Genomic DNA, 14,104 nt, shown 5'->3' on the forward strand with positions numbered 1-14,104 from the left:
AACTTTTTTTATGGGTCCAAAAAAATCCCTCTGCTTAACCATGAATGCACCACAATGTATAAGAGATGGTATTAAACCTCAGTTGTTATTTTTTTATTCTCTCATTCTCTTTTCTCATTCTCCTCTAGTTTCTCCTCTCTCTTTCCCTCCGCTGTGTTTGAAACAGTCGGGTGTATTTGTCCGTTCACAAACCCTGGGCACTAAGATTGGAATTCTCCTTTCTCATTACCAGTCTTAATAGACCCCCTCGACCTCATCCCAGACCGAGATATTATCTGACCCATAGAATTAATTAATTATAGCCCAAATATTATAGATTATTAAAAATAGCATAAGTAATAGTGTAATATCTCAAGCTGTCGAGTTTAATAGTCAACATTGTCTTGGCACCTCTTATCAGTGGGAGACACCCGGTCAGAATATTGATTTCTAGTCGTTTTAACCATCATCTGCTGTTGTGATGGAGAATTGTCAGGCTTTTACTACTCTGTGCTCATTTAAAATCATTAGATTGCTTCTGACGCTTTGACTAAAGCTGTCTTTCCTCCCAGAGCACTAGAATGGCACAATATTTTATATTGTGTAAACTGACTTGCAAATGTGCTGTCCCAGCTGAATTTTTTTATTATTATTATTATTATTCATTTATTTTAAGATGACTGTTATTTAGAGCTGAAAAAAAAAACATAATTTAGTGTCCTAAATATCTCTGATCTATATCTGAAAAATAGAGACCTGTAATTTTTGAATTATTGTCTGGTCAAATGATCTAGAATAGGTAACTGATTTGTGCTAACATGCCAGAAAGGGTGTGCTCATGCACAATGGTTTGGGACGCTGTTGTAGGGGTGTCTTGGTTATTAAATTGTCAATAATGAATATGCTATTGTCAATGATTTTCTCACATGATCTAGGGTGAAATAATAAGGAAGATGGTTCGATCTGTTTCTTGTGTGTAGACTTGGGGGGCTGTGAATTGGACAATTGTGACAACATGCAAATTATTGTGCATAATATGATTAAATTGACAAAATCATTCAGTGGGCTACTGGGAGAATTTTTTTAATTTTCAGCAATTCCCCAATCCGCTAGCAAAACAGCCTGGCTGACTCAACAGCCAATTGTGTATTTTCATGGATAGACAAATTGTGCTTTCATGGATAAACATATCTGAGGTCTACATTTGCACCATAATCAAGGTGCAAATGCAAGGTTTTGCAGTGTAAAATGTACTTTATTTAATCAGCTTGTTAAAATTAGCATGATAGTCTGTACGGACGTATGCGTAAATTTAGGCTACAAAATTGAGAAACACTCATGGGAAAGCCTATTATAATGGCTATCATTTGGCCCCTCAATAGATCAGATTAAAAGTTGAATGTCATGGCCCATGATGCTGCAGCCTCTTTGCAGGGGCTTATATCGTGACTCCCATGGGTCCGGTCTTGATGGGATAATCATGTTCATCCTTACAGCTGATTGTTTTACCCATTTTTGTGCAACTTTTAATTTCTTGCTTATAAAGGATCATTGCCTTCAGTAATTGCAAAGAACAGACCTTGTTCGTGTTGCCCATCTGAACCAAACAATAGCCAATTAACAATTAAAAATCGATTCTATGTGTTTCTGTTTTGTCGTCAAATGAAAAAGACTCGCTGCTAACCATTCCAAGACATCACTGCTTTCAGTGGCCCATTTTCTCATTAATTTCTCTGGAAACAATGATTATCCCAACCTTTACCCAGCGCGGGAGATGGGAGGGAGAAAGTAGGGGAAAATAAGCCTATTTAGTGTGTTTCCAGTCCAGTGCCCTCACGTTGGGTGTGAGTTGACAGCTGTGTATATCAGAGGCCACATCATCGCTCACTCTTCTCTGGTGCTTCTCATACTCAGACGGAGATAATAGGCTATTAGAGGCATGGGATTAATTTGTAGCCAATTACCACTCACAGTGGAATATGAATGCATAAATAAGCCACGGTCTGTGTCTAAGTTTTGGAGATGATCAGAGCTGTGTAAAGGGGAGGGTAGCCAGCTGGGCGCGCGCGTGTGTGTGTGTGTATGTGACATAAACGACGGGGTCCTGAGGGGACGGTTCAAACCCGAAAAGGACCTGAGCAGGGGGACATCAGCATCACCATCCAGAGACCGGCTGGATCAACTCCTGACCAAACTCATCTTAAGTAGCAGACTGCACTTATTTGATGTATTTTCACCAGTATGGATGCTGCAGCCTCTTTGCAGGGGCTTATATCGTGACTCCCATGGGTCCGGTCTTGATGGGATAATCATGTTCATCCTTACAGCTGATTGTTTTACCGATAAAGTGCAGGTTGGCGACTCCATCGTACCTGCCGCTGCCGGCGTGATCGTGGTCGCTCCGCAGGACGGCATGGACGACAAACGCCTCGGTGCCGGAGAATTGCCAGTGTTTAACTGCGCCGGAGGGAGAGAAGATTTACCGGCGGAGAGTCGAGAAACCTCACCGAGACACGAGCCCTCACCCGCGGGCGCGCCTCCTACCGTCCACCGGACAACCTCGTTCTCGGTTCTGGACATTTTGGACCCGAATAAATTTACTAGTAAGAAGCAAACACCTAATAGGACAAGCTGTGATTTCACGTTTGGTGCAGAAAACAGAAGCGATGACTCAAATCATACGATCGAGCACAAGTCTTATCAAGAGGACTACGACTGTAAAAAAACATCAGGGATTTTAAGTAAGTTACCATTGTTTGTCCCTTGTCATTGTGTATATGTTCAAACTGATGTTTAACATGACAGCGCGAAAGTACATACAAATAATATGGACAAGCATTTTTTCAACATCAACATTGTAGCCTATAAGTTAAAACAATATAACTGAAATGTGGGCACGTTTTTTTTTTTTTTTTCCTTCAATTAAACATATTAATGCAAAATGTACATAGATGTATAAGGGAGTAAAAAGGTGCTGTGATTGGTCACCGTTTTGGAAAAAAAGTTTCACTTAAAATGATACTGTGGTGTGTCAAATGAATTAATAAAAGTTCGAATATTCAATGTAGTCATAATTATTTAGGTAATACAAATAAATGTAGAATAATAACGTTTAAAATGTTTTTATAACATGTAATTGCAGGACACTGCTTGAATGCCCATATTCATATTCAGACCAGTTTTGTTACTTAGGGCGTTTATTATAAGAAAAATCAAGTTTTTATAACAAAATAATTTATTTATTGTTAACAAATGCAACTAGACCTTAAACCACATTTTCTGCACCTGGAAGAGCCATAAAGATGAATTTTAACTAAAGTTTATTTACAGAAGGAATTGTATCAGTTTTTTTCTTTTTTGTAAAATAATTAAAATACTCGTAAATGGACATGTTAAGTCTTTTAACTGAGTGGTTTTGGAGTGAAATGAGGAATTATTAGGATTGCTATTAGATATTACTTTTACAGTTACTCTTGAGACTGGTAGAAACACATTTTTAAATGTAGCCTATGCCACTTGGAATTTTTAATTGTCAAGTGAATACACTGAAACAAATCTTCTAATAATGCCTACGTTTAAGAATGATTTTGGAGCACTACAGTCCTGCTGTCCGACAACTTTTTTTTTTTTTTGAGACCCGTGATCGATATCTGCTTTAATAAGTATAATAGGTTGTAATCTTGTAATTATCCGAATTTTAGTCCTATAATTTAAATGTTGAGAAGGAGTTTGCAAGCTGCCTGAAAGAGATATACTCATTTCTATAATAGGATATCGACCAGTCTGGAACAGATCATCCACATTATCAGCGTCTTTACGCAGCAAGTTGCGTTAAATTAAACGCAATCGAATGGGTTTAATTGTTTTTTTTTTCTTCTTCTTCTTCTTCTTCTTCTTCTTCTTCTTCTTTTCTTCGGATATATTAGTGCTTTGTATCGAGTATAAATGGTGAAATCAGAAAGCGCGGTCTTCATGGGATCATCTTATCTTCTGTGCCTGCATTTGCAAGGACAAATATGTGCCAATCTCTATGACTGATTGGAGGCAGCGCGCGAAAGCAATTTTCAATAAACGGTAATTGTAGGCTGCAATAATTTGATAAGGTTTGCGCTGTTTTTAACAGCCGCTTTAAATGGATGAGTAAATTGAGAGTTATCGATTAGACGACCGTGCTGTGATTTAAGATGTCAAGACGAATTGACACGCCAAAAGTGCCATCTACTCTGTCCCCACTTTATATAAAGAGGAAAAAGAACGACTAGAACAGAAATTTCGGTTTAATTTCAAGTGTAAAAATGTTATTCTCTGTTGTTGTTGTTTAAGGATTTAAACTTTAAACTAGTAATCTGTGCTGAAGTTTATTTCAGACACTTAAAGTAGAAAACAATTTCTACGTTACTCAATCGAAATCACATTACAAGAAATGTTACATATTTACATGAGAAAATTAAGGATTGTATTTTATAAAAAAAAAAGAAAGGAAAATAGATGAGAAAAATATAGGAAATATAGAGTAAGAAACAACTGAATGTACTTACTAAAATGCTTTTCTTCCCCCCCGTTGGTGCTACCAAACTCATATCAGCGGGTGTTAAACTGTAAATTCACCTGTGCAGTCAGGTCATTGGTGTAAAGCTGACTTTTGACAACAGTGTTTTGTGTTTCCACAGAAGACGGATTTGTGTTCCGGTCAGATGAATGTGAGGCTGATTTTACCCGAGGGAATCAGTCGGACAGCGAGCTGCAGGAGGATCTGTGCAGTGAGGAGAGCAGCGCCCTGCTTGGAAACAACGACGCCGAGTATGGGCAGCACGAGGACGACGACTCACTAAACAAAAGTCCAGAAGGACAGCAGACTCAACAGTCCTCATCAAACGGACAGAATCAGCCGGTGAAACCCAAGCGTAAGCGCTCCGGTTCGGACTCGAAGTCTGGCAAACCCAGAAGGGCCCGGACTGCGTTCACGTACGAGCAGCTAGTTGCTCTGGAGAACAAATTTAAGTCGACGCGATACCTGTCCGTGTGCGAACGCCTCAACCTGGCGCTGTCTTTGAGCTTGACAGAGACTCAGGTGAAAATATGGTTTCAGAACCGCCGGACCAAGTGGAAGAAACAGAACCCGGGCGCGGACACAAGCGCGCCGACCAGCGGGAGCGGAGGTGGACCGAGCAACGGGCTGGGCAGCCTGAGTCCTCTGAGCCCGTCTCCTCCTATGGGCGGTCATCTCTCCATGCACACCAGCTATCCGGGTCACGCGCCAGGAGGACTCGTCTGCACCACTCAATTACCCTTTCTGCCGGGTCACGCGGTACTGTCACCCTTCATGCTCGGCTCTCTCGGCACAGGAACATTTTTAACATGAAGCAGTATGCTGTCACACACTTGCAAAGACATTTGATAGGTTTGTCTTAAAAACCGAGACGTAGCAACCATTCTGCACTGTGGCAACCCCAGAATTAGCCTAAATTCAGGAATCATTTTCCTCATGTTCGGCAATACATGATAATAATTAGATTTGATTTCAGTTTGCTTCATTTTGATCAACTGTGAATATTTCTCAAGGTCAAACTGTATATATTTAGTTATTATGAAATGTGTTTAGACATTAACTTTGAATGCAAATGTAGTAGGGAATTAAACGGTGTGTACTGAAACAAAGAATGAGATTGGACTAAACATCGTGTAAACATAAGCCTAATGAAAAGTTTTTTTTATTTTTATTTTTTACTGTGGGCCATATTATTTAATTCTGACGTTGCATAGACTATGCTATTCATTGTTTGTCTTACAATTAAATGGTTGAAATAAAATGACAGATGACAAAGATCAGTTGTCAAACATTTCGTTGGCATGGCTTTATGAACTAGATTTAAAACCAAGTTTTACATGATCTTGCATTATATGCTAATGCCTGATTTGAAATTGAATTTTATAAACTGAGAAACCGCTTACTCGAAAAGCTGGAATTAATCGCGGTCAATTTCGTTCAATGAAGCGCGAACAGGTGTTCTATTGGTAATCGTTTACTTTACATTTCACGTCATTTTTACGAATATAGAAAGTTTCCCCCCTTTGAAACCCTTGTGTTTAATGACTCAGGCTGAAATAGATTATTGTTGCGTTGATTTACTTGAACATTAGCCTAACTATTTACCAACATCTACGAAAATATCATGTAGGAAATATTATAATTTTACATTTATAAATATTTAAAATAAGACAATTAATTTTCCTTTCAAAACTACTTATTGTTTTGATAGTTGCTTAAATATCAATAACGTAGCCTAAATGTCAGCTGAGGACTACTGAAAGGCAGTTGAAAAATAGGCTATTAGAATTTCGATTGCAATTTACAGTTTTGTTCGTTCAAAATATTTTAGTCTATTATTGTTTTTGATACTGAAACTAAAGACTGTGATGTTTAACACAGGACTCTATCGTTTCTGAAATTTGCGTACTTTAAGTACTATTAATATTAGGCTAAGTAAGGAGTCCAACGCCTTAAAACGAATTAGTATAATGCTGCTAAAATTCGCACGATTTTCAACCTTGCTGGTGCGATTGTTTTTGATGCATGCTTTGTATACTGCTTAAACTTCGAATGGCATAAAATATTACATTAAACCTATATAAGCAAACTTTTCTTTTACGCGATATTCAAGGAAAATGTTAGTGATTGTTTTATAAAATGGGGGTTTTAAAACAATTAAAAACTATTTAAAATATTATAAAATATATTTTAAAACAATTGCTAAATTCGTTTCCGGCATGCCAACGTATGATCTTGTTTCGTGTCCAGACATATAAATTCACAATGAAATGGGTGCAAAAGCTACATCACTTTTACAGCATTATTAACCACGTATTGTTATCATTATTATTACAATTAGAATGCATTAAATACTTTAAATATTCTTTTGATAACACTTTTCTTTTTCTTTTTTCTCCAATTTTGCAAGTGAATAAAATATTTACGTATGGGGGAAATTATAGTCGTTACGTTGAACACGTATGAAAAGACGGACCATGACGATCTTTTTTAATACATAATTATTTTTGTCCGATTAACATATTCTTCGTCGTCCGTTGGAAATCATCTTACTTATACATTTAGGGAAGTAGGTTTCTTTATTCGTTTTTAAAGTTTGTTTTCTGAGGCAGAAAAGAATGCTACGGCTGCTGCAATAGCGTCCTATCAGTGTGAGGAATCCATATTCGTTACCGATGGGTGGATGACATTTTTATTTATTTATTTATTTGGTGGAATAAGACCACACGAGCTACACCAATGTCAATTAACTAATTCTGTAACAGCGAAATCACTTTCCCAATTAACAGCTTTTTTCAAAAGCATTGCTTCCTTATTAGCAATGCCATAGTTTTCTGCAATATTCAGTCAAGTTAACTTAGCTGGCCTCATTTAAAATTGTAAGCCATTCTTCATTTGTTGTAATGAAAAGATGTTTTTAATATACTTGTTACAAAAAAATAATATTAATAAAAATGTGTGTACTTACTGTTTCAGCGGATCTAATCGATTAAGGTAAACTGCACTTACTCAAAGAACATGCAAACGTTAATAAATTAAATTTTATGTAAAAGTCTTGAAATGAGAAAAAAAAAAAAATCCTGCCTTGCCTATGCCTTCATATGTTGCTGTGGTGTGTTTTTAATCTTCACAACAAAGAAACCCCTTAAATGAATAAAGACAAAGTCATGTCTTATAAAATCAGTACACTCTAAAAAATGCTGGGTTGTTTCAACCCAATGTTGGGTCAAATATGGACTAACCCAACTGTTGGGTTAAATTTTGGTTACATTTTTAATAACTTTTTAACCCAACAGTTGGGTTAGTCCATATTTGACCCAACATTGGGTTGAAACAACCCAGCATTTTTTAGTGTAGAAATTTACTCTATATTAACATTCACATAAGACTTACACTGACAACATATTTCTTTAAAAGTACTGTTATATTTAAAATTCATAATCACAAAAAGGTCTACTACAATGTAGCAAAGACAAAAGTTTGGAAAATACAATGTTGAAAATACAAAATTGAATACGATTAAAATTAATAAATTAGTTACATACCACTCAGAACAAAAAATAAATTAATTAATAAAATAATGCAGGCATTACAAATGACAATCCAAAGTTGACAATACAAAGATTATAGTTCATTTGAGGCACAGTATTAACGATGTGCTTTTGTTCTGCATCAAAATCCAAACTGGTGTGTGGCAGTACGGCTGTATCCTTTAATTCAGTGCATAGTTAAATTGATTTGAAAATTTCTCATGTTTCCTCTTGTCCATCTTGTTCATGACCTCCGTAACTCATCTCATGGAGCTCCTATGAGGAAACAATGTGGTTGAGATTCAAATTATTTATTTACCCATAACTTGTAAAATATGTTCACCAGTATTCAATACAAATATACTTGACTTCAGTTACCTCCCAATATAGCCAAAAGTATCAGGCCAATTTAGTGATTTTCTATTTAATCTTGAACATCTATTATTACTTACTTGTTAAAGACTTTCTTCTCTAGTCTTGAACGAGATGTACTGGCATTTTGCTTTAAATCTGTAAGGTTTGGGTACTTTTTCTTTGACTTTCCTTTGTTGCCATTCTTTCCCTTCCCGTACGTCTTTGAGGAGCCCAGATCTTCTCCAGTTGCAGCTTCGATCTCCCTCATGAGCTCTGGGTCTCGCCAATCTGAGTCAATAAGAGAAAGGTTGCCAGAATAGAGATCAATGCACCATACATTTATACACATTTCACATATTTGATTCCTTGAATTCTTGGAAAAAAAAAGAAACTTATTCAAATTTGAATGTTTCATCTATGTTAAATCATTTATCCTATTGAATATAAAGATCTGATCATGGCCTCAACCTTTGATTCTGGTAAAATGAGTGATCGTAATGGTAAGGACATTTTAGCTTAATGGTGAAACTAGGACTGGAGGACATTATTCTAATATGCTGATTTGGTGCTCAAGAAACATTTCTTATTATTGATGATGAAAACAGAAAATCAGTTTGGAAAGCATTTTTTGTTTTGTTTTTCAGGATTCTTTAATGAATAGAAAGATCAAAAGAACAGCATTTAAGAATGTTAAAGTTTTTACTGTCACTTCTGATCAATTACTAATTTCTTTAAAAAAAAAAACAGATCGCACACTTTGTACAGTAGTGTAGATAGATCAAAATCATCAACTTTTCATTAAGCATGTCCCCTACTGTTGATACATGCATATCTTGCAATGATAAAATGGTAGCTGTTAAATTATTTACAATCTCCAAAGTGTTTAATTGCAGAGTACTGCGCTTCATCAGTCTGTAGTGAAACGCATGCATGCAACAAACAGCTTTTTCAAATGCCTTTTAAATTAATATGGAGGAGTTGGTCGTCCCTATAAGGATTTATGGAGGTGAAAGGCCCCCGTTACATGAGTGCTACAATCCGTCCTCGCTTAAGTCAAGCCTTTAGGGGCTTAATTCTCCCTGTGAGGATGCGTTTAGCTTAAGCTGTGCAGCAGGGCTGACTACTCTGTCAACAGTTCGCATCTGCATAAGTCAGGCACACATGAACATCACAGGCAACAGCTGCAGTTAGCTTATTTGATTATCTATAGAAAACACATTTAAACACAAAAATTCTATGATAAGATGGTTGTGAAGTGCACAGTAATATTGCTCTTTGGCAGGTTTGCACCAGTCCAGACTATTCTGGGTTAAATATAATTTAAGTTAAAGAAATAATTGACTGCAAAAAGGCAAAAATTGGGGTTATGGTGAGGCAGAAATGCAAAGCTTATAATTTTATAAAAGCCTTCACAGTATTTTTTTCTGTTAAAATTTGTATTATTTCAGCTACAAAGCTGTTCTCTGCAATTTTACAGCCATTTTATGGTTTATCACAGGGGTGCCCAATCCTGTTCCTGGAGATCTACCGTCCTGCAGAGCTCAGTGCAAACCCTGCTCCAACACACCTGTCTTTAATTATCAGGTGTCCCTGAGATCTTAATTAGCTGGTTTATATGTGTTTGATTAAGGTGTGAGTAGTTTTGATGTCATGAAATTGGCTCCAGTCAATTTTAAGTGTCTCACTATGACACCTATCTTTGCTTTTTTTAATAGAATTCGAGGAAAATAATTGTTGTGTTATGCTGAATTATGCCACAAATACTGTCAACTGTTAACCTATTTTGAACCTGGAATATGCCTTAAAGACAACAGACAGCAGCTCTAAAGCCAGAAACAAATGCTTGGCCGATATTTTCCTTCAAAAGTATTTGCCACTGACATGGGATGTGAAATTATTCTATAGGCATGGTGACAGTTCAACTAACTTTCAAGTAGTTGATCTTAAAAGGCAAAACTGACCATAGCTGTAACATATTTTTAGTGCAAGGCTCCACAGTGCACGCTGCCATAATGATGAGAACAACATATTTTTGTTTCCTTTTGTTAAAAGTGAGACCAATATATTAAATGTTAAATGCCGTGTTGTTAAATAAGGGGAAAAAAAACATTTTGTCTTTATAGAAAGATTTCAAAGTAGTCATCCCATATTATCACTTTGAAAAACAAAAATTTTCAGTTTAAAAAGAGCATCCCCCTTTTATATCAATAATGCAACTTAAAGGAGTCATGAACTGCCTTTGTTTTTTTTTATTTTGTACTGTTCTCCGAGGTCCACTTATAACAGTGTTTCTCAACCCTGGTCCTGGGCGCCCCCCAACACTGCTCATTTTGTATGTCTCCCTTGTCTGACACACCCATTTCAGGTCCTGGAGTCTCTTCTAATGAGCTAATGAGTTGAATCAGGTGTGTTTGATTAGGGAGACACACAAAATGTGCAGTGTTGGGGGGCACCCAGGACCAGGGTTGAGAAACACTGACTTATAATGTTAAGATTTTTACATCAAAAATCATCATAATTTAGAAGTAATAGGCTATCCTGTTTTGCTCATCAGAACACTCTGTTTGAATAGGCATGGCGGATTGTAGACTCGGAAGTAAACGCCCACTGCTATTATTGGCTAACAGCTGTGCATGTTTGACACCCTACATTCCTCATAGATGGACGCTGCAGTGATTAAGGTTAAAAATGCATAAATACTCAGTACATATCAAACGATCTCTAATAACAGACAAAGCAATAGTGATCACGTAATAAAAACAGTTACACGTAAGTGCCGATAGCCTCGTGGGCAGCATGTCAACATATAGCGCCGTTGCGCTTCGGGCGCCCTGTGTTCAAGTCCCAGCTTGCAGACCTTTCCCGATCCCATCTCCCCTCTCTCTCCCACTTCGCTTTGTAGGGTATCAGAGTGAATCAGACAATTTAAGATTTGATCAGATTGGTGTTGAACAACCCAAAGAGCCAAATTCCACAAAGAGGCCCAGGATAACAAGTCAACGTCATAAATCTGCCCAGATCCTAGCGCCAGCCAGTCTGAAGCAAGCGTAACCAACCAGCTCTTTCACAGAACAGCTTGCCTTCACAGTATTAACATAAAAGAACACTTATTGATAATCCCAAATCAGGAAGGAGTTTGTCAAATTTGGGGCAAGTAACCAAGATTAATTGTCAAAGAGATGCACAGCTGACCATCGCATGTAAATCCATGATAGAAATCATGAGCTACATAATTCCTCGGACTGGTTTCCCCCACACAGGACAAAGACCAGGGTCCTTCTAGAATTTTGACCTTTTTGTTCCTCACAAAGCACACCCTCACGTTCACAGAAAGACAGAGAGACTGTTTTTTTTTTACATATGTAGATGCATCTACAATCATCTTAAAAGGACTTATAAACGAATATCAGTCCATTGCATAACTTCATAGCATGTATGTAACCCACACATTTGTCTATAATGTTCTAATCACTCTGTGGCTACGTTTACATGCAAACAAATAATCCATTTGTAATCGGATTGACGGCTCAATCGGACTGAAAAACCTTCATGTAAACACCTTAATCGATCCGATTGAGCTCGATCGGAATGAAATTTCGATCGGATTGAAGGGGGTGGTTTATTCCTTTTCTAATACGATTGAGAGTGCATGTAAACACTTGACTGGATTGAGCCCCGAAACTGAAAGGACTGCTCATGTGCAATGACGCAGAAATAGCGTAATGACGTATGACGCGCGGAACGGTTCTTCCTTTTGAATAAAGTGTTGTATAAATGCGTGTCCTGTCATTATAAAACGTCTTCGGTTACTATGGTAACCTCGGTTCCCTGAGAGCGGGAACGAGACATCACGGAGACATTTCTCCGTTATGGGAACTCCTTCCCTTCTAACCTTTCTTGAAGTCCTATTGGCTAACGCCAGTCCAAATGACTGGACAATTGTCGCGAAGTATGCAAATTGCATGCAAATACTGACGAGCTTGAGAGGCAGTATAAAACCTCTCTGCTCTCAGGGAACCGAGGTTACCATAGTAACCGGAGACGATCCCTCTCGAGCTTTCACGAGACATCACGGAGACATTTCTCCGTTATGGGAACGATATTCAATCCCGCCGTGAGAGAGGCTACGAGCAGCCTGAACCAGTCACATACTCAGCGAAGATAGAACACACAATTCCCACAACCAATAGCGACGCTTGCTAGGCGGGCTCGCAGCTGATAGGTGGAGACAAGCCAGTGTATATGAAATTTGCATATCTGGTCAGTAATAACGTATGCTGCGCTGAGAACAGGGCAGTAGCAACAGTACTGTAAGGGGCTGCACAGACATAACTGTGTTTAGCAGTATAACACATAACCTGATAATGGTAGTACGAAGGGAATCAGACATGAATAACAGGAAGCTGCACTGAGTACAGGGCAGACAACAACAACATTAGCATAGACGGCTGCACAGAGTAACTACTGTGCGAGGCACCAACACACATGAATAGAGGTAGCATAAACGTGAATCAGTCACTCGCCGACAGCACTTGGGAGGCTAAGGACTGAACGTCCAGCTTGTAAAACCTGGCGAAGGTATTCTGAGAAGACCAGCCGGCTGCAAAGCATATATCTTGAATAGACATACCTCTCGACCACGCCCAGGAGGAGGCGATAGCACTTGTTGAGTGGGCCCTAATGTGCAAAGGGCATTCCAAACCTTGGCACGTATAAGCAGCCGTGATAGCGTCAACAATCCAGCGGGAAAGTCTCTGTTTTGACACGGCCCAGCCCTTCGCACAACCACCGTAGCACACAAAAAGCTGGTCAGATTGCTGAAAACTGTCCGAACGGTCAATGTAAATCCTCAAAGCCCTGACGGGGCACACCGAAGTCTGAGCGTACGCATCACGCGAGGTTGATGACTCACAAGACAGGGGGCGGTCAGCGAAACAGTCTGCGCTCTGAAGGGGGTAGATAGTGATTTAGGCACGTAGCCCGGCCTCGGCCGGAGAGTGACGCTGCAGTCGCCGGGTCCAAAGCGAATACAGTCGCTGTCCACAGAAAACGCATGTAAATCCCCTATGCGCTTAGCCGAAGCGAGGGCAAGAAGAAGTGCACTTTTGAGAGATAGCTCCCTCGTATCAACGGATGCTAAAGGCTCGAATGGTGGCTGTGAAAGAGCTCTTAACACCACCTCTAGGTTCCAGGGCGGGACTGAAGGCGGACGCGGGGGATGCAATCCCCTCGCTCCCTTAAGGAAACTCACCACCAGCGTGTGCCTACCGATCGATTGCCCGCCCAGCGGGGAACGAAACGAGGCAATAGCGGCCAGTGTTGATGGTAGACATCAACTATCAAGCCTGTACTGTAGAAAACGCACCATTTCACAAACACTCCCCATTTTAGAGCATACAAGCCATCGTGGAGGGCACTCACGCCTCCGAGGGTGTGTCGAGAACACGGGAATGCAGGGCGCTCAGCTCCTCTGATATCCCCGAAGCAGCCACACATGAAGGCTCCATAACTCCGGGTTTGTGTGCCACACTGAGCCGCTCGCTTGAGACAGCAGATCCTTCCTGATGGGGATCGGCCAGGGCGGCGCCACTAGCAGCTCTGTCAGGTCCGGGAACCAAGGCTGGTTCGGCCAGTTCGGGGCGATGAGCATCACCGAAGCCCCCTCCTCCCTGATCTTGCATAACACCAGTGG

General features: G+C 39.3%; 1 protein-coding gene and 1 pseudogene across 1 annotated transcript; one reads left to right on the top strand and one right to left on the bottom strand.

Moving 5' to 3' along the window:
• The first annotated feature begins 2,290 nt into the window (after positions 1-2,290).
• LOC107660441 (NK1 transcription factor-related protein 2-like) lies at positions 2,291-5,341 on the top strand. Its single transcript, XM_016449744.1, has 2 exons — positions 2,291-2,720; positions 4,650-5,341. Exons 1-2 carry the CDS (start codon positions 2,291-2,293, stop codon positions 5,339-5,341), a joined length of 1,122 nt encoding a protein of 373 aa, XP_016305230.1.
• Positions 5,342-8,162: 2,821 nt separating this feature from the next.
• LOC107660425 (UV-stimulated scaffold protein A-like) overlaps positions 8,163-14,104 on the bottom strand; it is a 54,452-nt pseudogene continuing 48,510 nt past the window's right edge.

Source organism: Sinocyclocheilus anshuiensis, unplaced genomic scaffold (genome assembly GCF_001515605.1).
Source record: "Sinocyclocheilus anshuiensis isolate Anshui unplaced genomic scaffold, SAMN03320099.WGS_v1.1 scaffold1763, whole genome shotgun sequence".
NCBI classification, from domain to species: domain Eukaryota; kingdom Metazoa; phylum Chordata; class Actinopteri; order Cypriniformes; family Cyprinidae; genus Sinocyclocheilus; species Sinocyclocheilus anshuiensis.

Coding starts and splice junctions, on each gene's coding strand:
- LOC107660441 (XM_016449744.1), top strand. CDS start 2,291: ATGTTCATCCTTACAGCTGATTGTTTTACCGATAAAGTGCAGGTTGGC. Junction 2,721..4,649: donor AAAAACATCAGGGATTTTAA/GTAAGTTACCAT, acceptor GTGTTTCCACAG/AAGACGGATTTGTGTTCCGG.